The following is a 24,653-nucleotide window of genomic DNA, read 5'->3' on the forward strand; positions in this document are numbered from 1 at the left end:
CGTTTTTAGGGTACAATGTATGGAGTTTCAATATCACTATAATACAAAACATTATTATAAAAAATTTGTCTGGGTGCAATGTGCAATTGCAGGAAGGAAAAAACATGAGGAAATGTATAAATGTAAACTTTCCCAAAAGAGGTATTTTGAATACAGCAGGAGGAAAATTAACAATGAAGAACCTTTTACTGAGTAACTCAACATTTCAGGATTCAATTTCATGAGGTAATGTCTTCAATTTCATGGCTTCCTTGCTCTGAGTGCACTGTAAGTTGAGGCTTTCAGCACCTCACAGGGCAAAGGTCTCTAACGGGAGAGAAGATACTGGGGTAGCGCTGTCTTATGTTGCATCACAGGGCTTTGCACCCCTCCTCAGTAGAGTTTTCTGTGCTCATTTAGATCATTGTCTTAATGGAATTTCCTGTTAACTTACCAATACAAATAGATCCTCAAGTTGTTTGGTTGTGGTTTTGGTTTTTTTTTTTACTACTTCATAATAAAAAATGAAGATAAAAAAGAAGTTATGAAAACATTTAGAGATAAATTGAAGGTTCAAGAGTGACTTTATATTTCTATTTCTCTTTTCCCATCCCTGTTCACTGCCCTGTATATTATGCCCTTTGCAACAACCAGATGCACTGCATACACTTTGAATTCGTGTTTATTTTTGGATTGATTTCTGTGTGTATCAGTTAAAGTTAGTACCTGTTATACATCTCACATTGATATATTTCACAAGTTCAACATTTTCCCCTTTTCAGATTTGGAAAGGTTTCTTGGGCAAAGACCTGGGGCCTGTTCAGATTTTTTTGTTGTGGATCTTACTGATTATGATGAGTGAATCCAGTATGACTCTCAAAATCCTTTATGGCTGCATCCAGACTGTTCCTCCCAGGAAAATGTGGAGTTGTGCCATCTGCTTAACACAGGGAACAACAGAAGCATCAATTCCCCCTTTTCCCACTGGTGTCTTCTGAGGTGAGGTGTGCAAAAGGATTCTGGAGAGAGGGGACTAGGAGGATGAGATTATGTGAAGAGTAATATTAGACTAATCTGGAAGTGGTGACAAACACAGTGTAATGTTGGGTGGGAAGCATGAGGTGCCTATGAAAAGCTGTCTTGAGAGCTCCCACCTTGAGAGCCCTTGTAACAGTTAAATCAATTATTTTTTGTGAGACTGCTTAGGAGTTCAGACAATCACTTAGTCTCACATCGACCTATTGTTCCCAGTCAGTCCATTTGCTCCTCTATGCAGAAAATAGCTGAGGTGTTCTGGACCACCACAGATTATAACTATGGGAACTTAAATTTTGTCCCTATATCTCACTTAGATTCCATAGCTCTTGCCACAGGATTATTTTTATTTCTTACTGAGCCAGAAAGGAAAGACTGTTTTGCTGAAGGTGTCCATGAAATAGTTTGCAGCTGCAAACAGACGTCTGCACTGTCAGCTTCAAGCAGAAGTCCCATTTCCCCTCCCACACGGTATTTTAAGTTTCTGGAAATACTGTTTTACCAGCTGTTTGGCACGAAGATGTGAATTCACAGTTTCATTGTGTAGAATCTTGCAGATTGACTTGTCCTGCTTAGCAGAGATGGGAGAAGGTCCCTATTCTCTTCCCTATGCTGGCAGTTTAGTGACCTTCCAGAGGTGAGGACAGTTCAGGGACTGCAGATTGGCCCACACACAATGGATGAAACTGTTAAGTGGATATTTCAGATGAAGTGGTTAGCACTGAAATAGCTGTCATTTAAGTCATCATTCTTAGCTTTCTTCACTAATGCTTGAGTGTATGCATCTCTGAGATTTTATGTAAACCTTCTGTCTGGAGTTTAAAGGTTCAAACTTCAGAATATTCCCTGGCTGTAAAAGTGAGAAACTTCCTAACAATACTCTCTTATTCTTCAAAATTTGAGGAGCTGCAAGAATGAACAGAGAGCAACCCCTTATCCAAACCATGATCTGTGCTAAGGTAAGGCAACAAAAATGTGAAAACCCAGAGAATGGAAAACCAGAGAGAAAGCAAGATAAAATTACCAATAATACATGCAGTTATATATCTGCTTTTGATTTAGGTGTTTTACTCAGTGTAAGATTTGTGTTCAGTTTTGTCTGAACTACGGAGCTTGGTGGTTCAATGCCTCAATATTGGTTAATTCTGCTGTGTAGATGGGACTAGTTGCCAACACAGCTCTTGACAACTGTTGATGTGTTGTGCTTCTCACTAGTTTACTATGGACTACTAGTTTGGACCAGAGTCCACAGTCTTGCACAAGGAAGCTAACCATCATAAAATGCACTGTTGAAATTAGTTGGTTGCATAATATGAATTTGATTCTACGGTTTGGAACCATTTGAGCTTTTGCAGCAATCTTTTAGTGAGAAGAGGAACTGAATGGAGTCTCTTTCCAGGAAGTGACCCTTCCAGGTCAGGAATGAGACATAATAAGAAGGTAACATATGGGAAGTTTCCACAGCTGCTGTTTTAAATATAATTAAAATACATCAATTTCAAATGGTATTCTTTGTCAGTCAACACTTGCTTCAGAAAAATATGAAGTGAGAAAGTCACAAGCTCTATTAAAGTTTCTAGTTCCATTGTCCTTTCAGTTTCTTTCAGCTCTCACTCCATATTCTGTGAACATTGGCTTAAAAATAGCAGTCTGTGGCACCTACTGTGCAGAAGCAGCAAGTATAATTGAAAAGGTTAAAGGTTAAAGTTTTTGCTCTTGGAGTAAGATTTGCTTTGTGTTTGGTGAATCTGACATCCACAATTTTCAGTTTTGTAGCTAGGATATAGAAATTCAAGACTAGTGCATCTGCCTGAGAATATTTTCTTTCTCCAAACCTAACAGGTCATGATAATCCTTTATACAGTGAATACAATACTTTGCAGGTCAGAAACAGAAACTTTTTTGATTCAGGTGTCTCTTTCAAGTATCTTGTAAAGCTTTCAAAACTACCCAGAACTGAAGGGCTCTCTTTCTACAATGTTTTTTTGCCAGAGAGATACTTACACCCTCTGCCCAATTCCTTCTCTGATGGAAGTGGTCTCTTGATTCAGCCACAGCACTCGGATATTCTAAGGTGTTTTTCTCATTTGGCTTATACTCAGTTAGCCAGAACATAAGTAGACTGTGTAAATGTTGTTACTGGATCTTCTGGGATGTGCCCATAACAACTTTGAATTTACTCAGTCTCCCTTGACTGAAACATTCTCTCCAAATGGATACAAAGGAATTTTTAATGTCCTGTCATTATGCTGTACCATGATACTGGCATAGGTGAATCAGTGTGTGTCTGCACAGTGCACATACCTATTGAAGCTAATAGTTTCTATTTTGTTATTTTCTTCAAGGTCCAATACAAACAACAGAATGAGACAGACACGCCTTATACTTCCCCATCTATTATTAATTATAGAGATTTCATTCCTAAGCCTCAGTACTATACATATTTATCAGCAGACTATATAATATTAGTGCTATATGTGGGTTGTTTGAGTAAAATAAACATTTCATGCAATTATTTTGCAGAGCAGGACTGATTTGACTCAATTTCCATATGCCTCACATATACAAGAAAAAAATTTGGTGGTCACTGTTAACAGCTTTATCTACCAACAAATGTCTTCCAGGGATCTTAGAATATGGATGGATATTAAATCTGGTCCCTCATGTCAAATCAATGCACAGTGACAATTTCAGTGGTTATTACAATGCTGTGTGTCCTGTTTTGCGCCATACGTAGCACATCACTGCATAGATCTCGTCCATGGACAGAGGTTGAAGTGGTTTGAATTTACCTTGTCAAATTACTACAGTATTTCTGTAATACTGACTTAGTTATACTTTTATGTATCTGCAGTAAAGAAATCTGTGGCCACAGTTACTTTTTTCCTGTTTATTGGTATTATACATCCAGAATTATCACACAGAATACCCATCCAGAAGAGTAAAACTAGTATAAAATGTGTGTAGAACCAAGTTTGTTTTGAAAAATGGGATTTAGAATGTGGAATTATTCATGTAAGTTTCAGTTCTAATAATTTATTACGTAAGCCACTGCTGTGGTCTCTGAAAGCAGAAAATAAAATGCCAAATCTTTGTTTTATAAAAGTGGGCTGCCCAGGCAGGTGGCGAAGTTTCCATCACTGGAGGTGTTTAAGCAAAGCCTGGATGTGGCACTCAGTGCCATGGTCTGATTCACAAGGTGAGGTTAGGTCATAGGCTGGACTCAATGATCTCAAAGGTCTTTTCCAACCTAGTTAATGCTGTGATTCTGTGATACTTCTGCAGTGTGTAGTTAATGCTTGCCATTGCAAGCTCACAGTGAATTAAGTTTATGCTGATGGGTTCAATGACCTGATCAAATGAAACTTTTAGAAGTAGAGAAATAATCAGAATTGTTTTCCATCAGAACTGAGCTTGAGGATTTTTCTTGAGGATATTGTGAATGAAATATTAAGCAGTATTTGCAATACCTATTAGTGTGTCTTTAAGGTGAATGTAGAAGGAAAACTTAGAAGTACCAGTGGCTTTACTTTTAACTAAAATACCTTCCTGTGATCCTGTCATGGCTGTTTCCTTACAATACCATGAATAATAGTCATTGTATTAATTCATGAGCAATATAGAAAGGGTATTTTAAAATTGTAGTGTAATTTGTATTTCACGGTATAGAAGGCTTTTTACTTCATGCTGACCATGATAAACATCACTTGTATAACATGTACCATGAAAAGTGTGTAGAGAAAAGTACACAGTACCTTGGGACAGGGAAAGAAACAGCACTTCATAAATTTGGATCACTCACCTTCTAGCTCTCTGTTTTATAGATTCCTTTATTTTTTCAAGTAATTACAATTAGCAGTATTTTTATCATGCTTAAAATATTTTCTTGCAAAACAGCTAGATACTAAGTAAACTAGATGTAGAAAATATACTCAGCAAAAAATCATTGAACTCCTTGCAGCAATATACCAGAGACAACCCATTCCTGATGATGATCCATGTTACCAGTTTGTTGAAATTTTATTTTTTGTGGTTATTTTGCTGCCTGTGCCTGTTATCATGCTTACTGCTCATCTATTTAGATAAGGCTGGTCTCCTTTTTTTTAGGAACACAGTCTAGTTTGATTCATTATAGATTAAAGCAGATCATTAAATATAAATCTCTCAGAGTATTCAGTCTCATCATAGGCTATTTTCAAGCATCATTTGCAGGAAGATAAAACATGACAGTGATTTATGCTGTATTTTGAGAGCATGAATCTCACTGTGCATTTTCATGTATCTTTGCAGAACAAAGAATTTCTTTATTAATGCTTTCATAGTAATCAACAAAGTATAAAAGCACCATTCTTTTGTTTAATGTTGTGTTCTTTAGAGTCTTAGAGTTGGATTATGCAGACTGTTGGACTCAAACTTGCAACACTACACCATCAGTGTGTAGGCTTTTTTAAACCATATAAATTGCAATTCAGTTCTGTGCATATTTTATGTTTGAGAGACTGGGAAAAGTTTTGTGTTTGGAATCTGGTCTCGAGGCATGATGATAACACAAAGCACTATGTATGCCTAGAGACAGGATGTGGCCATTAAGAAAACGGATAAAAAAGGCAGTGAGAAAATAGGGTGTCACAGCTGACAGTAAAGAGGGAGAGTTTCAGAGTATTTTAAAACTACTTCTGTGGGAAAAAACCAACCTATGGGAACATAGTATCAAGTGGGTATATTTTACAAATATTACCATTTGTGAATGAGGAAAAATGCTAATACTTAAAATAATAAGTTGATTTTTAATTTGAAAATGAATTAAATTATATTCAAGTGCTACCTCTGAGTGCCTGTCCCTGTGTTGACAATGATATTGTGTCATATGAACCTTGAAAACTAGGGGAATTTGCTTGCCTGATGTTGCAAATTTCTTATCTACAGAAGTATTTGCTAGTTAAGGGCCTCTTCCCCTCCATGATAACAAATTTCTGAATTCATAAGTGCAGAACAGATTTGTCTGCAACATACCATTTTGTACTCTAATGGTTTTTGTTTATTCTTTTTTACACATTAAGCATAACTGTAGTTAAAGGTCAGATATTAAACGCATTCAAAAAGATCAACCATTCTATTACACAGAACAAAAGCCACATTTTGTCAGGAAGACATTACTGCCAGAAATATTTTTTCAACCTACTGTGCTGCTTAACCAGTAATACTTTCTTAGAATTCCTGTGAAATATACATCTGTATTTGAGGTTCCACTGGATATGTTTTAAATGCAGTATTAATTGATTTATCTTTTGCATTTTACTTTCAGGTCCGTATTTTTACCTATCTGATTGGAAGAGAAGCTGCATTTGCTGATAACCTGAAGTGGATGGCCTGTGCTAACAAAGGTTTGTTAACCTTCTCCTGTGAAATCCTTGTTTTCAAAACCCCTGAGCTGAGCCTTCCTGCACATCTGACCCTTCTACAGATATGGTGTCGCTGGCAGCTAATCACAGAGGATGGGTTGTTTTCTTTTCCCCAGAAAATGAAAATACTTAATTATCTTGTAACACACAATTTAAAGAGCAAAAAAACCCAATTTGAAATTTTCTTCCTTAAAATCTGTATGAAGCTTTAAACTATGTGGTCTGAAATTTTTGTTCAGAGAACAAACTAATTTCAAAGCATTTGTTCTCTTCTATCTGTTATTACTCAGAGTGAGTTTGGTTTCTAAGAGCATTGGGTACAAGTCCTGTTGAGTTAGGAATGGTATGTAAAACACCAGACATCCTGTCCCTTGAGGAACTGACAGTGTAATTGAAAAAAACTGGTTTATATCCTTTAAGGAAAACAGCATTAAAACATTTAAGATGCTAAGATGCTGCAGTAAAAGGATTGACTAGAATGACCAGGAATGATTCAGGAAAAAAATAGCCCCAAACCCCAATTAATCTTCAGGTTTTCCTTTTTCTTTCCTCTTGGAAAAAAAAGAAGTTCTTTTTTTTTCCATTGTGCCACATTACATTATGATGAATTGCATCAGGTGCTATCCATTTAGTCATTATTTCTTTAACTACTGTTATGTCCAGCTGATGGAAATTACTCAGTTTGAAGTCTTGTCTTAATCAGCTAATATTACACCATAATTTAGTTTAAATAATAGTATAAGAATCCTTTGAAGCATCTTTTTTGAAGACAATTTAATCAACAAAATCTTTTAACTTTTTAGCCCAGCTCCACAAATTCATAAAGATCTAAGTACAGCAACTCAGAAATTAGGACCAGGCAATGGAGGCTGCCTTAGCAGATCATCTGGTCCACGTCTTCCTTATTCCCAGAGGGGAATAGTGGTCACCTTTGTCATTCTCCAGGACTACTTTGTTCTTTTCAGAGCCATGTTGCTTTGAGTCAGTCATACTCATATGAATCAACTAAAGAGATTAATGACTGTTACTTCTATGAATTTATTTCCCTCTCAGTTTAATAGTTACAATACCTGCTCTCTGATAGCGTATAATGTAAAAATCTTCTACCTCTAATCATTAATTAAATATTTTTTTTTTCAGCTTTGAAAATCACAATTGAAAACAGCATGTCATGGTCAGACAGTTCAGATTTAGAGTTTTCCTTGCAGTTTTCACTTACAGCTTGTCCATTTTATTTCAGTGAAATGAAGGATTACAGCACAACAGATGAGGAGTGTAGTGAAGCTGGGCTAAAGACTGGCTGAATAGCAGGACTGCAGTTTACTCCTTGTGTGGGTGGGCCAAAATATGTTGTTGTCACTGAGGGTGAATGACCCTAAAATCAATTTTCCTTGCAGTGATTTTCCCCTTGGAAGCACAGCATAGATGAAGACTGTTTGCAGGGTTTCCAGCTGACTGAACTGTGCCCAGCAGCCCTTTTCTTCAAAAAAGGTCACAGGGGAAATTCACACCACCTTGCAAAACTTCCTTAGCTGCTAAATTCTGATTGTGAAACCTTGAAAAACCCCTGTTTCTGGTACATTTTCCCCTGTAAGTAGGGCGTATCTAGAGGGAACTCGCTTAATGAAGCAAAACACCAAACCATTTTAAATACATTAAAACATTCAAGATCCCCCAAATCCCTCTAGAGGGGTTTGGGAAATTTGCAGTGATTTACTCTTCTGTATCATAAGCAAGTGCATATTAGGGAAAACAAGATTTACTAAGATGCTGAAGTGAACAAAGGTGAAAATTTCCCAGTGCTTATTGTGCATATGCCAGATGTTAGCAGTAACATCTAGAACTTAGAAATGACAGGCACTGCTTTTCCCTCAGCATCACTTCCAGCAGAAAGCTGTAGAGATAAAGCTGGGAGTTAATGCATTACTTGCTAACAAAACAGCTGGGGTTTTTGGTGTTTTCCTTTTTTTGTTTTGTTTTGTTTTGTTTTGTTTTTCCAGTAAAAATCACTATTGCAGTACCAATTTGACAGCCTCTGTTTTACTAACTTGGTTTGGTAAACATTTTGTCCCGGGTCATCACTGTGGCTGGCATATTATAAAATGGACAGAGGGTTGGATTCATCAGTACAAAGGAGGTGAGGCTGAGAAAGCAACGTACAGAAAAATGCTGAAGAGCTGATAGTGGCTGCAGCTCAGGCAGAGGACAGATCAGCCCCGAGGCAGGTTGTGCCCCAGCTGGAGCAGTTTATAGACTATTGTATCAGCAGAGGAGAGCTCTGTGCAGGAAGCCCCCATCACATCCATTCCCATTATTAGCATGACCCCAGCCCCTCCTGCACTGGGAGCTCTGGGGTGGCAGGCAGCCAGTTCCCGAGCCTGTTCACCTGCTCCAGGGGCCTCCTGGTGGGGGGAAAGGGGGGAACCTCCACGGGAGTTTTACAGCTGCACTGAAACAATGAATTCACTCCTTAGTCCTCACCCAGAGGATTTTTAAATTCTGCTATTTTATTAGTTGCAAGAGTATTGCATCTCTTTTGCACACTGCCCAGGAAACGAAAAGTGCTGCACTCCATGTAAAAATCAGTTGGAGGCATTTTGAAAAGTTATCAGTCTAATGGAGGACATTTTAGAGAAAAACAAGCCAAACATGCAGGGGCTGGGTAATGGGGAAAGGCAGCCCACATGCAGAGCCTAAGTGTCTGTCTTTTACCACATTATTATACATCTCTCATGCTTGTCATTACCAAATCTTACCCATTTCCTTCATGAGTTTTTTCCTGCTGGGGAGGAAAAAAAAGGTAATGCTGACTGTGAGGGGGCTCTGAGGTGGCATAATTCACACACCAGGGAACTGAGAAGTGGTGCTGGAATGCAAAAACTGAAGCATGGGTTAGCTGCTCTTGCTGACATGGCCTCAGCAGCTGTGCTCAAGGACTTCAGAGCAAGTCTTTATGTGGTGATTAAACCTGGCCGTAGGAGCAGTAAGGGTTTTAATTCCATGGAGTTATCTCTGATCTCTAGATAAGAGATGTAAACAACAGTGTAGGAGGGTGATTCTTATGGGTTACATACAGCGAGAAACACATGAATTGTCAAAAAACCCCCCTAAAATTAAATTAAAAAATAACTAAAACCATGTTACCTGATGTTGTCCCTATCTATAATATAGTCACTTTTGGTAAGGTTTTCCCATTAGAAGATCAACAAGTATTTTCACTTGTCTTTGAAACCTTTATTTCTTTACTAAGGTTATACAAAATTAATTCAGACTTATTGTCTGAGGAAAAATTTTTAGGCTGTTTTAGTTTTAGACTGTTTTAGTCTTAGGCAAAAATTAGGCAAAAACCTGTTTTTCTCTATTGTGCCGTTTAGACATAAAATTTGCAATACTACAAGGAATGAATCCTTTAACATGCAACCTTGAAATTTCTTTTGAAATTATGTTATAGCAACACTCTCATAAATACTGCAAAGAGAAATACCAAAAGTAATGCACCTTATGAAGAATACCTTCAAATTAGTGCTCAAATAGGTGTCTCTGCTCACATTGGCTGTACCTGGTCCACAGGGTCTCTTCTAAAAGAAGAAAATGCAGCGGTACCAGTGTCTTGTAACATGTATAAACCTGTATGGCACAATACTGTAGTGTTTCAGATTGGGTTCTGTTTTGTTTATTTTTTTCTTTTTGTTTGATTAATCTAGCTAATTTTTTTTTTTTTTTTTTGCTTGAAATTGTGACATAAAAACATTTCAGGAGACAAAAAGAATGTTCATTTTACAGCAAGGCATTCTTTATCTCAGAGGTAATTTCTAGCCTGTGAATTAAGAGTTTCCTGGGCATAGGCATCCAGGAGCTTCTTAAATGAATCTTTAAGGTTTTGATTTTAGTGAAGTATGATAATAAGAAGAGTTAACTGATTGTGATTCTGAAGTGTATGGGTAACAAAGTACTACTTGATTAAAAAAGCCTTTTCTATCACCTTAGATACAATATGAACTTTTTCAAGTACTTAATCTCCTCTGACTTTTCAGACACTATAATATCACTTTAAAATATTACATATAAATTAAATATATCACATAGTATGCTCATGTATATTAAGTATCCAAGTGCAGGTGTGATCATATTGTTCATTGGATGCTACTCAGTGCCAGCAGATCTCTGCTTCAAATGCAGTTCTGAAAAGAGGCATATCAAAATTCAGTCACTCTGAGCTGCTTTGGGAAAATGTAGGGCCTACCTGTGAAATGAGTCATCCACACAGTTGTGAAGTATTTTGGATCGATGATTAAAAGCCATATAAACCACAGTGTGTACATGTACATGTGTTTATATACAATTTATGAGGTTCTCTATGTGAATAGTTGACCAATAAACATTGAGTACGTATTGATATTTTCACCAAATTAAAAGGACCAAATACTGAAATGTTGCTCATTACTCACATGACAGAGAAAACCATTCTTTGAGGTCCCAAAATTGGAGCAGGCAGCATTTTAGAAAAAGTAGCATATACATTGCTTTTTCTCATGAGTCTTCTGATTCAAGAAAGTACACTATATTTTGGGATTTTTTTTTTTTTACCATAAACATAGGATCCTGCTTTTTCAAGTACAGGTTTCCTAATTAAACTTATGCCAGTCATTTTACTCTGCGGCTGAAAAAGCTCTTAGAACCTTTAGACAAACAATAGCCCTGTTCAGAAGCAAGAGATAAACCTTAACATTATATGTGGTAGTCATTTAACACCCTCACACAATACAGGATTTAATGGAAAAAATAAAATACCAAATAAATAAAATTCCTTAAGCAGGATATTGAATATTTTAACAGTGTGAATACTCTATTAAGAGTAAGAATGCCATGCTAGGAATTTTTGAGATCATACTATAGTCAAATTAATTTAAAAAACCATGAACAATGGAGCACTTCTCCTTTTTATTATCAAGTTGAAGATATGCATTAGGCTACTACTATGACTTGTTTCATTTTATAGATCTCTGCTATAAAGTCTGATCTTTCACTGTGCCTTAATTCACAGGTAGATAAAATTCATGCAGAAACATCCATTTTGTAGTGTTTGAATTATGGGCCGGTGTATTAATTTGGAAAGTTCGAGATTCAGACAGACCACCTTGACTGTCCTGCCAAAATTGGCCCCATCTACAAAAACACAGCTCAAAAGTTCTTTGCAGCTGCCATGTTTTCTGCTGAAACTTAATAAAGCTTAATATTGCAGCTCCACAGAAGTTGAGATCTTGTCAAATGATTAAAATTGTAGTGAAGCCTCTTTCATGTTGGTCTTTTCTCATTAACAGAAAGTAAATGAAGGCAAGCGATGCATTTAAATAAGGCCCGATGAAATTTTAGCCTTGAAATTTGTCAGTCCTTCATCACTCTTGCATGATGTGGACTCCAGATGCCAAGATTGTGATGTATAAAGATACTTGACATCTAAGTACTGAAAAGGGAGTGGTGACAGCTCAAATAGCTGAGGCTTCTGCTGTTCTTAATGCTGTCAGGTTGGAAAAAATGCTTTAAAGGATTAACAAGGCTGTGATCACCTAACCAAACAATTCTAGTTGCAGCCTACATTTTCTGTGACCTGCCATTTTTGTAAATTACATATTGCTTTTTTAATGTCAGTCACATTGTGTAGGCATGAGTATTTCAGATCAAATGCAATGACCATTCTGTTACTGCAGTTCTACTCCAACATGTTTCCTGAAACTGGAAGAAGTGTGTAAGATATAGTTGGACAAAGATAATACCAGTTCTAAATTTTAAAGCAGACAACATTAAAAGAAGAAAGCCCAAACCATTAAACAAAAAGAAATCAAAGTCTTGAAATCAAAGTTTAGTACAGACAGTGCAGTGGTTCATAGCAGTGTTGGAAATCCTGTCCTTGAGGGCTGGCGAAAGGTTTCACAGACATCTGTTTTCACCAGTTATTACTGTTTGAGGCTGCTTCTGATGAAACATTCCTCTTTTGTACTTTTTCTTTGGAAATAAGCAAAAAACATGAGAGGCATAAACCACATCATACTTCTTGAAAACTTCCTTTACTTGTTCTCTCTGGTTTACAACTCGGATTTGTGTGTTTTCACAGGGTTTTTCACTCAGATCTCTACCTTGGCTGATGTGCAGGAGAACGTTATGGAATATCTCCATGTTCTCAGCCGACCAAAGGTTATTGACCAGGAGCACGATGTAGTGTGGACTGAAGCATACATTGACAGCACTGTAAGTCCGCATGATAAAGCCAAAATACTGTAGTAGAAACAGTCATTATGAATTTGCTTTCTGTTGCTGGAATGTGGTAACTCATTGTAGGAATTGGGACTTGACATCTTTATGCTACAAGCAAACGGTTCAACATTACTGAACTTTAGCTGGTACTTATACATTGTAATTACATAGAAAATACTGAAACAAACATAAGTCACAGAATAATTTTGATGTTTATGGTGTCCAAACCTACATTTCTTTTATTAATTAAAAATGTGCATTGAACAGGTATTGACTACATTGAGTAAATATTTTTTCAGTATGTTTTAAAACATGTCAATGAATATGTGGGTATAAACACACAGATTGAAAAGAGTCAATATTTTTAGTGTAGAAAGGCGAGTCAACATCCAGGGGTCAACTGTGATATCTTGGGGAAGATTCTGCCTTTTAAAGTGTATAGAATGGGTGATATGTTAAAATAATTGTCATAATATCCAATTTTAACTTGACATCCTTGTGAAATATTAGAGTTAAAGCACAACTTTCTATTATGCAGTGACTGAGCTCTTGTGGTTCTTCTGTAGCATGTGTGGTAAATCATCAGATTTGCAGGTAAAGGTTGTTTGTTTTCATGGATTGGTCTGAAATAGAGTTTTATCTATTTTCTTTTCTTTTAATTATATTTCCTTTGTTCCGATTATAATATTTTGGTTAGTATATTATCCATAGAACAAGAGTTTGTACAGATGTCTGCCATTTGGTACATGAGATGCTAAGTATTCAATATAATGGATAGGATATCACAAATTACTCATGACACAGATGTCTCTTTCTTTTTTAAGTTCTTAAAATTTTTACTTGATGGGTAAGGTGGGAAAATCTCACCAGCTTCACTCTGATATTTGGTGGGTTTTGTTTGTTTCAAGTCTCTGTTGCTTCTAGATGGTTCAGTCTTAAATCTATACAAAACCACCCTGGGAGTAGAGCTTTTTTTTTGTTTTCACAATTGTTTGGGCCTTTTCTGGTCTTCATTTGTGGCCATGGGTAATGTAAAATAAATACTTAAACTGCAGGTATAAAGGAGAAACAAAAAGGTAATTGCTTTAGAGGGAATTAACTTATCTCTGTTTCCTTTTAAGAAATAATGTATTAATCCAGTCTCCCCTTTGTTCTCTTTCTTTTATTGAACTATAAGATAAGATGAACAGAAAATATGTGTTATTACTGTGCCTTCAGGGCATCCTACGAAATGGGGAGATGACCAGGAGAATCTTGTCCTCATTCACTCTTTTCTTAAATACTTGATGTAATCAGTGTGTGAATGTTGAGGGGAGTTTGTGTATTTTCTAGAGAGAGTAGGAGGAAAACACTCAGGTAAGTGGTGTCCTGGTGCAACTCTCTTCCTTTGCCTATGAATCATTCATTAAAAGTATTGCGAACGAAATCTTCCTCCTTTCTCAATACCAAGTCATCCCCTCTACTAAGTACAAATTGCTGTGTCAGAATTAATTTGAGACTTTACTCTTACTTTTGCCTGTAAATCTGTATCTCCTCGATCTTTGCAGGGAGAAAAATACAAAAATTAGTCTAACTTTCAATGATTCTCCTGTAGGTTATGGAAAAGCTAAGGGAAATTAACAACTTAATGTTGTGTGAAATGCTAAGTGAATACAGCAGGGGTGAGTAAATGCAAGTGAAGTAAAGAACACTAGAGGGAGTGTAGAGAGGGAATCTTGAGAAAACCGGAAAATCAAAGACAATGGAGCTGTTACAGTCTTGATTAACAGAACTGCTTAAATCCAAACAAAAGGTCTTTTGATGCAGTCAAAACACTTCCAGGTTCTTCTCTTTATCTTCTCTTGTTTTCCTACTCTCTAGACTGAACTAATCAATGTCAATGTGAACACACACACACACGAACACACACACACACACACACGTGCATTCATGTACATACATGCACACATTTATTTCAAGTCTATGAAAGTTCCATCCAGGACCGTAATGGGTTGGATTCTGTAAGAAAAGATTGGAAAATAAAATACTAGGATCTGCTTAGTTGCAAACTACCTTTTTCTTCCCTCCTCCATCATTCTGCCCACCCCCCCCCCCCCAAACCAACAACAAACAAACAAACCAAAAAACAAAACAAAACAACAACAAAAACCACACCAAAACAACAACAACAACAACAACAACAACAACAACAACACCCACCAGGCAAAGGAACAGGATAAATTAGGGTAGTCACATACAAAACTTGAGAATAGGAATGAAGGGAACCTTTTACCAAACCAGGCTTGCCTCTGCCCCAGCTAAAGCTGCCTGAGTGCTATTTTCAGAGGCAGTTTCCTTGGCCATCTCTAGTGCTTTGACATTGCAAGTGCTGTTAAAATAATCGTCTCCATCCCCTAACTTGTTGTTTTTCACAGACAATTGTGTGGCTGCTGCTTGGACCTTTCCCAGTTAGAAATATTAGTGTGTTTACAGATAGCTTAAATGTTCTTCTTACCCAGCAGTGTCTGAACAGCCAGGGTTAGAATCCCAGGGCTACATTAACATGGTTGCACTCAGTGTCACTGTGCCCTAACAGCATGGAATATTCTTCCCTGTTCCCTTCTCACCAAACAGCAGAGCTAATTGGCCAGCTGTGCTCTTTCTGAGCAAGCAACATTAGGCTGGAACATCCTAGGATCCAGACAGAAAGAAGCTGGGTAGTAATAATCTTAGGGTACAAAATACTTCCCCTGTCACCCCAGACTGTTCTCATCCAGTAATTGTGCAGGATAAAGTCATCTGTGAAAGCCAGAAGTTAGTTCATTGAAGTGTTTGATACTGTTTAGGAATATTCCCAGAAGAATTCTGCCACTAAAACAAAGCATCTAATTCCCGTGTCTGCTCAACTTTCCTGCAAGAGGATGTCTGCAAAATGTTCATACAGCTGCCTCTTCAACATGGCTTTGGCACTCCTCAGGAGCTTCACATACTACTACACAGAAAAAATATGACTTTTATAGAAGTGGAAATCCCTGGCAAGATGTCATATGCAGAAAGCATGACATGGAACAACTTTTATGTGTGTCAGGGCTGTGTCCTTTGGCACAGTCAGGATTGAGACAAAGCCTCTCTGGTGACTCCTTGCTTCCCTTTTTCCTGTCCCTAGACTTTTTTCTCTCCCCAGTGTTTCCTGTCTTTCTGAAGAGGTAACCAGTCAGCTTCTACTGTCATTTTTAGTTATGCTTCATCAGAAAATTATTTGTGTTTATTTCCTTTAAACCCAGGATTTCATGTTGGAAAGGTGAAAAAAGCCTCATTTCTTTCAAAGCCAGGACTTTTGTCATAGGAGTGATACAATTTTAAGAAGTGTTACTGGCTCTTGGGGAAACAACAGATTTCTGAAAAAAATTGAATTTAGGTCTGTGGGCAACAGAACTGGTTGTACTTGGTTTTGGTACTCGGGAAACAGTCTTTGGAGGATTATCTTGGGCTAATTCTAAAGTCAGCTTCAAAATAGTTGGGAATGCCTGTAATAGCCCAATAGCTTAAGTGCTGCCAATACCTTCAGGCTAAAATGTGGGAATTGAAGTATGTGATATGTACCGGCCAGCCTCCCGTCCTCTGATTCAGAGTCCCCTGATTCCAAATTCCACACCTTTCCTTCAACTTGTTCTCTTTTCCATTTGTACTTTTCTACTCAGCAGTTTGATACACAGTACAAGTGGGTGAGCTTTGTTGGATCTATGGAATTCTGTGAGACAGGGTGTTTGGGCTATCAAGAGTGATGCTTAAAAAAAGAAAAAGGAGATTTCTAAGTGATAGCTTTCAAATGTAAGCAGAAAATAATTCTAAAACTATCACAGTATTTCAGGGAAGCAAGAGTTTTAAAGTAGTCAACAACTTTTCAACATGCATCTACAGCGAGTCAATAAAAGTGAATATTTTGGAAGGAAAAGGAATATGGGCTGAGCATCAGGATATTCAAGTGCAGCAATACATAGAGGTCATCTCTTGGTATTGTAGAAAATCATCTGTAGACCACAGAAGCCCTTAACTCATTCTTACATTTGGAATGTGATGAAATATTACCTTTTATTCCATTAGGAAATAAAAAAAGACTGGTATGGCCCCTGTTTGGTATAGTTTGGTATGATATAGTTCCCACTGTTTAAAAGCTTGTGGTTGAGAATTTGTTTATTGGGGTGTCCAATTGGACTTACTTGGACCTTTGTTAACTCTTCCTGATGGAATTTGTTTCTCAATAGTGTACCTGAATATATCCTCTGGATCTAATGTGCTGTTGAGTTCATCTCCAGGCTGTTGGTCCCCAGCTGTGAGCAGATTCAGGCAAACATTACCACGTTGTCTCTGTTCCGTTTCCAATCTGAGTTCTTTGCTTAAAAAGAGCGAATTACTGTTTCACTGAGTATTGTGAGATGACTGTCTGATACTCCAGAATTTAAGAGTATTCTGAGTCATTACAGGTCATTGTCTGTCATAATACGAATGGTGAGTGCTTTTGCTCTTTGTAATTTCCTTCGGTGTTAGAGTACCATGTGTTGATTCTTCATTTGCATGATCCCCACATCATCACAGACCTACATTCCCTTATGGCTTTTAGTTCCATTCTAGTTCAGTTCTACAGCTGCTGTTGTATCTGTGTGCACTTGTAAATATAAGTACATTTCCCTCATTTCTTTCTTTTTTTGAAGGAGGTAGTACTTGAAAGTATTTCCTGATCAAGAGACTGATGCTGCCCCAGAAAGGCAACCAAGAACCTTATTTCTCCTTATGGGCAATAAATTGAGATAGCTCCACTGAAGTAAAGCCTTTAGTAACTATTTCTAAAATGCTTATAATGGGTGTTACAATTACATAATTATGTATGTAGTAAAAAAAAAATCAGTTTATTCTTCTTCATCCTTAAAAAAAAAATCAAGTACTGTGTAGGCATACTTTTTACTCTGATCCAAGCTCTTTGCAGAAATGCAGCAGCAATTATAGGTAGCTCATGCCTCTCAACTGTCACATCAGAATCCAAATGTTTTGTCCGTGAAATTTAAATTCTAAGATACAGTTCGTCTGACAGAGGAGGATTATGAACCAGTTCCACAGAGGCTATGTATATATGTATATATGTATATATGTATATATGTATATATGTATATATGTATATATGTATATATGTATATATGTATGTATGTATGTATGTATGTATGTATGTATGTATATATGTATATATGTATATGAACAGAGTTATAAGAGATGGTCCTCCAGACTGAAAGCTGTTACGCTGGGCATATTTTTCTATCCAGGACTTTCTGGTGAGCTAATAAAATGCTCTTTAGTGCTTCTTTCATTCGCACAGTTTTCCTTGTACTCAATGCACAGAAGAGCTTTTATGAAGAAACAAAAATAAAATAGTACCCCATTTCCACTAGTTTCTATTCCCAGAGATATCTTCAAATACTTTTGGTGGTACGAGTTAATTGTGCTATAATAATAAGTAGGTATATTTAGCGTTTCTATAACAGTAAAGGTTCCCTGGGCCTCTATTTCAAAAAAGTAACTTCAAGATTTCAGTACTGGTAGGCACTAAAATGCATCAGTGTGTTCAGAATGCTCACATACGTCTAAAGTAAGTAAATATTGGTAGTCACTGCAGAACTGAATGTCAGCAAGTGTCATTAATCAGCAGCTGAGATAAGAAAATTTTCACATAATCCTTTTTTTTTTTTTTCCAAAACCATTAAGAACTAGAAATCTGTGTTGCTTTTTCCCAATCCCACTTTAGATTTGGTTACATGCTTTAACCTTTCCTTTGTGGCCAGCATCTCTTAATCTTTAAGAATTTACAACTCTCTATCAGAGAATGTCATCACCTCCAAGTGCCTCTGAGGTTCCCATGGGAATTTCCTTTTCTTGCTCTGACATTTGAATGAATTGGGAAGAAAAATCCTGTGCATGGATATCAGGCCTTCCATCAGGTAGGCTTGTTCATGAAATAAGGGTCTTCAATCTGTGCTCTTACAGATCTCAGTGGTCTTTTGAAGGTTCTGATATGGGAGAAAAGAAGAAAGTAGCCCAGGAAATGCCTGTGTATCAGCACTTCAATTTGGATTAATTTTCCAGGAAAAGTACAACAGTTGTGACCGTTTCACCTTGAAGATTCCATGGGAGCACAATTGCAGTTCAGAGTTGCAGCAGTGACAGTCTGATGTGTCTGCAGTGGGACCTCATAGATCTGGGAGAGTGCTTGAGCCACTGACAGTGCTGATCAATGCAGCTACTAGTGCACACATTTAAAAACCTGTAAAAACGGGTTATACACACATTTATAGGAAAGTGCAATATCCCTTTGTGCTGATGTCTGTGGAAATCTTCATTGACAGTCTCATAAAAAAAAAAAAGAAAATATTTGAGCCAAGGCTTTTATGAGTTCCGTGGCCCAAAATTTTCAGTTGCTATAATTAAGTACTCTCATTTTCTCCCAAACAGTTCTAATCTGTTTGTTTTATTGCTGGATCTAGAATAAATGAATTATCATGAAACACATGAACTGTTTCAAATTCAGTAGGATCAGTGTCAACTGTCAAAACATAATGAGTTCCGGAGATAGTCAATGAATGAACCTCTAAACTGAATAGAATTCATGCACTCCAATTGTCTTTCAGGAGCAGCTCTAAACAACAATGGATGTTGTTCTTTTATGTTAGAAAATGATCCTCTGATTTACTCCTGCTCAGCAGTAGGGTGCTCATTAGAGCAGGGAATGTTGTGCCATTTATATTTGTGCTTAAATCCCACATTCACACACCAAGACAAGAGACTGGGTGTAATGTGTCCCAATAAAACACACAAGCTGAGATGCCTGAAATCAAAACTGGGGCATGCGCAAGAAAATAAAGCTCGTAAGGACCAAGTGGGGATATGGACATTTAAAACAAGAATGATTATTCCATGGAAACAGAGTACATGCAAATAAAGCTTCATCACAGAGAGCTCCTATGCACACATTATGTACACAAGAATGTCTATCTTACAGCTTTTTGAAGGAAACTGCTTCTTTTGATAAATTGCATGTTTGTTTTCCTCCACTGCTAATGCTGGAACTTACAGTATTAGGGCAATTTCCAATGATTGCATTAAGCAAAGACTATTACTACAGAGAGCTAATTGCTAGTTGTCAAAGTCACAGAAAAACTGTTGTAAGGAAATAGCAATACTTAGTTTAATGAATTAATACTTTTCATGTGTATTGCTCTACATGGTATTTTCACTGTAAAATGCTGTAAGTGATACATCAAAAAGATGTTTAAAATATCAGAACCGATACCAAAAGTCCTGCACTTAAAGAGGAACATAAAATTTCCTGCTGGGGATGTGGAACATGGAATGCCATCTGTATTACATGGCACTGAGAAAACTGATTATGTTTGGACCTCTATTTCATAGCAGATGGGTTCATTAAATTTAATAGCCTCCAGAGCCTTTAGAAACAGTGTTAAAAACATGTGGAACATGCTGAGACACTTCACTTCTCGCCCCACAGTCATTATAACTCTGGCACAGACTATAAATATTACACTACTTTATTTCCATTGAATCGGATTACTATTATAATTATTTTTCATACGGTACATTTACAAGAGAAATGCAGAATGCAAATTGTTCTTCAAACTTTGAGATATGCAGTTGATGTCTTTAAATGCATTTTGCAGTTCTTTATACTTGGAGGCTTTTATATAGAACTTATTTTTATCTTCCTGCGACATCAGCAAGAAGCTGTAATGTCACAGCAAAGCTGGGTCTTAAGCAGCTCTGCTCCCACTGTGTTGCAAATAAGACAAGCATTATGTTAAACCATCGAAGGGAGACCACAGGAGTGTTGCATCTTGGCTTTTAGCTATATATTGCCAAAAATTCTCTTTTCTAGTATTTTATTATTTCATATGATGGGGTAGCTACAGTTTGACCTTGGTGTCTGTTCATCTTTTATCACTGGATGAAAGAGAGATTAAATATCTAATTTTGAATCAGATTAGTTCCTACAGAAATATTGCTTTAAACAAAGTAAAGTGTCATCTCTTTTTGAAATATTCTCAGTATTTGATAGATAAAGGACAATTTTGCTATTTATTTTTTTATTTTAAACAATATTTCTAATGAGAACAAGTAAGTTTAACTGTCTTTAAGTGCTTTGACACCTGTATAACCTTCTTCCACATCTTCATTTACTACATGTTCTGATTTTTAAACTAAATTATGGTTGAAGAAATTGTCATCCTTGATCATGATTCTTTTAAAAAACTGTTTCCCAATCACTGTACCAGCTTGTTCTTGTACAAAGTAATTATCTTCTCTTTCCACTTCTTTTCCTGCAGAATGCTGTGACTATCCACACTGTCTCTTACTGTTTTCCTAAGGTCACTCTTGGTTTTGGGCTGTACTGATTGTTTTAATGTGGATTTTCTCCTTCTTCATATCACTGACTTCAACTCCAATTTTGCCCCTGTGATATTATTATCATGACCTGCCAATTTTAATAAATCACCAAAGTCCTACCGCAGTAGATGATGGATGATGACAGGATTAAATAACGATTCCTTCCTCATATAATTTACATTTAAAGTAATAGGTAAGAATCACCAGTTGCTTAGAAAGGGCAGAGGATGAAAGGACATAGTAGGACAGGGTAGGTCAATGCAACAATTGATTACTGGTCTTTCAAACGGGATTGTCCACTTCTACAGATTTCCTACACAAATGTCTAGGTCTCAAGAATCATGGAGTTCTTGCTTGTGTTTGGTTAAACTTGACTTCATGGAATTCTATTTTCCTGATATCCAATCTAAACCTCCCCAGGTGCAGCTTGAGGTTGCTTCCTCTTGTCCTGTCACTTGTTAGGCCTGGGAGAAGAGACTGACCCCCATCTGGCTACAATCTCCTTTCAGGTGTTGTAGAGCCATAAGGTCCCCCCTGAGCCTCCTCACCAGGCTAAACACCCCCAGCTACTCCCAAGGAGACTCGTGCTCCAGTCCCTTCCCCAGCTCCGTTGCCCTTCTCTGGACACACTCCAGCACCTCAATGTCTTTTGTGTAGTGAGGGGCCCAACACTGAACCCAGGATTTGAGCTGCGGCCTCAACAGTGCCCAGTACAGGGGGACAATCCCTGCCCTGGTCCTGCTGGCCACACTATTGCTGACACAGCCAGCATGCCACCGGCCTTCTTGGCCACCCGGGCACACCTGGGCTCATGTTCAGCCACTGTCAACCAGCACCCCCAGATCTTTTCCTGGCAGCAGCTTTCCAGCCACTCTGCCCCCAGCCTGGAGATGCAGGGGTTGTGACCCAAAGGCAGGATCTACCTTTACCTTGTTGAACCTCAAACCACAGGCCTTGGCCCATTGATCCAGCCCGTCCAGATCCCTCTGCAGAGCCCTCCTACCCTGCAAGCAGATCAACACTCCCATCTAACTTGGAGTCATCTGCAAATTTACTGAGAGTGCCCTTGATCCCCTAACCCAGAGCATTGATAAAGACATTAAACAAGACTGGCCCTAGTACTGATCCCAGGGGAACAGCACTGGTGACCGGCTGCCAGCTGGATGTAACTCCATTCCCCACCACTGTCTGGGCCCAGTCATCCAGCCAGGTTTTGCCCAGAAAACAGAGCACTTGTCTAAGCCATGAGCAGCCAGCTCCTCCAGGAGAATGGTGTGGGAAATAGTGTCAAAAGCTTTCCCTCATTGACCCTTGTTCTAGAGAGCTGTAATGTTTTGTAACTTGCAGTCAGCTGGGTCCTCCCTGGTTAGCCAGAACGGCTGATAAATAATTGAAACTGGCTTCTGAGATGAAAACTGATTGGATGTATTTGAATAAGAATCTGTGCAGTTATGGATGTCAGTAGTTTTCACCTGCTGGATGTTCTCCCACCAGTTACTATGTACAAATTACAAAGAATTGCTCTGCTGTTGAATTTGATTAACAGGCGTATTCATGCCAAAAGGATATTGGTCCCATTTCCAGACACCTGCACACTAGAGATAGAGCAGCTTGGGACCATTTCCAGATGGGATCTACCAATGACTTACAGTGCCTTTGACTGAGAGGACAGAAAATGTTTTACATTTCCACCTTGTTTCACAGGGAATTTTCTGGTTTTGTTGTGACACAGAAATAAGATCAAAAGATGACAAGTCAAAAACTAGAGAAAGAATTTGTTTCTACGTCTCTACATGCTATGGTGAATCTGGCATTTAGGTGGACAGGTCTATCATGAGTGGAAATTACTTAAAGACATTCACAACTGATAACTGCCCATCTTCTATTTTACTGCCTCTTCTCTGAGTGAAATTGAGTTAATTATAAGGAAGTTGTATGTATTTTGTCAGATAAATTATCTTTTTCTGGCATGTGTTTGTCTTTAGTTTTCACATAACAGATTTTTTAGGGTAAATGATAATGTAGGAAGCAATGGATTTAGTATAATGTACTAAATCCCATCCTTTGATCTTGGATTTATCATTCCTTGACTTTCTGGAAGGAAGAGGGCAGGGAAGATGAAATGTAATTTATCTGCGCTGCTGGAGCATAAACCTGCAATAATAAGAAATGCTTATTAAATTATTGGTACTATTTGAGCTTTGCTGCAGTGGCAGAATTCAGTGCAAAAAAAGAAGAAGAACAGAGAATAAAAGGAAATAATTTTCTCTTTTGTCTATTGTTCTTCAGATATGGAAGTCTTTATTTATAGATCTTCTTTGTACCATCAGGAGTTTTCATTTACAACTCAGTCATATGCACAATAAGCATAAATGTTGAAGTTCATGTTTATCATAGTCATTATGACTGGTATTTTCTTTGAAGTTAGTAATTTGCAGAGAAATTAATCAGAAATTATTCTACCAACAATAACAGGATTTTTTTACTGATGTTCTTGCTGCTTGACAAAAAGGTATTCAGCCTTGGTCCGCAAGGTCCACTGTATTTTGTCAGATCAGATCTTTCCAAGCAGACATTTTCATGAAAGGTGATCTATCCAGTTGGTAAATGATCCTCAGCAACATCAGTGCCACCAGGAGAAAATTTAGAACTTGTAAGTATTTTCTCTGTAATTTATAACAGCCCTTTCACCTGCCCTGATGTCAGTTTTTGTGGGTAGGAAGATGTATTCACCCTAAATACTAGTTTCCATTTGCTAGTTCTAGGAAAATCATTAAAATGTGCAAGGGCTCTCTAGTAAGAGTTGCCACAAGGACTCTACATGGCCATTGCATTTAAGCACTTCTTTTACAGTATAGGATTTTACTTTTTTTTAACACTACCTTTTATTTAGTGGCACATAAATACTACAACAGCATACACATTAGAAAACGTACACTAATACCAAAACCCAACACAAATCACAGAGCTTTCGAATGTCTTTGTTGTTGCAGCCAATGAACTCTGAGTAATAATAAAGGCCTCAGATTTCTATGTTGACAGGTTAATTCCACAAAACTGTTCAAAAAAGTAAAAGTAAACAACCTAAGTGAGTTATATTCTTGTACTCCATATGGGTTACATTTACTGATTATTATTCTTCCTTATTTTACTCTCTAGTAAATCAGTAGTATCTCTCTTACACACCTGGAGTTACACTGATGCAAACCAGAACACATTTTCGTTGTGTCAGTTACAAAAAGGGAAAAAAAAAAATCTTAGTTTAAGGTGCTTGGATTATACTTCTGTTGATAGAGGGAACATTCTAACATTTTGTATTAAATTTGAGTTACAGTGAACAACAAATTTTATTTGTAGGAAAAATAAGTTTAACCTTCCCTACCTCCTTCAGTTTGTCCTTTTTGTGTTATAATTTAGTTTAAAAAATGGGGATAGTGAAATGTGATTTTGCAATAATCCGGGGGTTTATGTTCATGAAATTTTTGCCATGTACTACAAGATGATGATATTTATCCCATTTTAGGTTCTAATTTGTCTAAAAATTGCCTCAGTGTCTGCAAA

At 37.4% G+C, this 24,653-nt stretch overlaps 1 protein-coding gene across 2 annotated transcripts in view; it reads left to right on the forward strand.

Annotated features, from left to right (window-relative positions):
• Nucleotides 1-24,653, forward strand: part of CACNA2D3 (calcium voltage-gated channel auxiliary subunit alpha2delta 3) — a 394,699-nt gene that overhangs the window by 244,817 nt on the left and 125,229 nt on the right. For both annotated transcript variants that reach the window (XM_066195341.1, XM_066195342.1), the window contains exons 12-13: nucleotides 6,320-6,398; nucleotides 12,529-12,662. In XM_066195341.1, the coding sequence (XP_066051438.1) occupies nucleotides 6,320-6,398; nucleotides 12,529-12,662 (213 nt within the window). The remainder of the gene's footprint in view (nucleotides 1-6,319; nucleotides 6,399-12,528; nucleotides 12,663-24,653) is intronic.

The sequence above is a fragment of the Chamaea fasciata genome, unplaced genomic scaffold (genome assembly GCF_029207755.1).
Source record: "Chamaea fasciata isolate MVZ Bird 193981 ecotype frontalis unplaced genomic scaffold, bChaFas1.0.hap1 SCAF_13, whole genome shotgun sequence".
Lineage (NCBI taxonomy): Eukaryota > Metazoa > Chordata > Aves > Passeriformes > Sylviidae > Chamaea > Chamaea fasciata.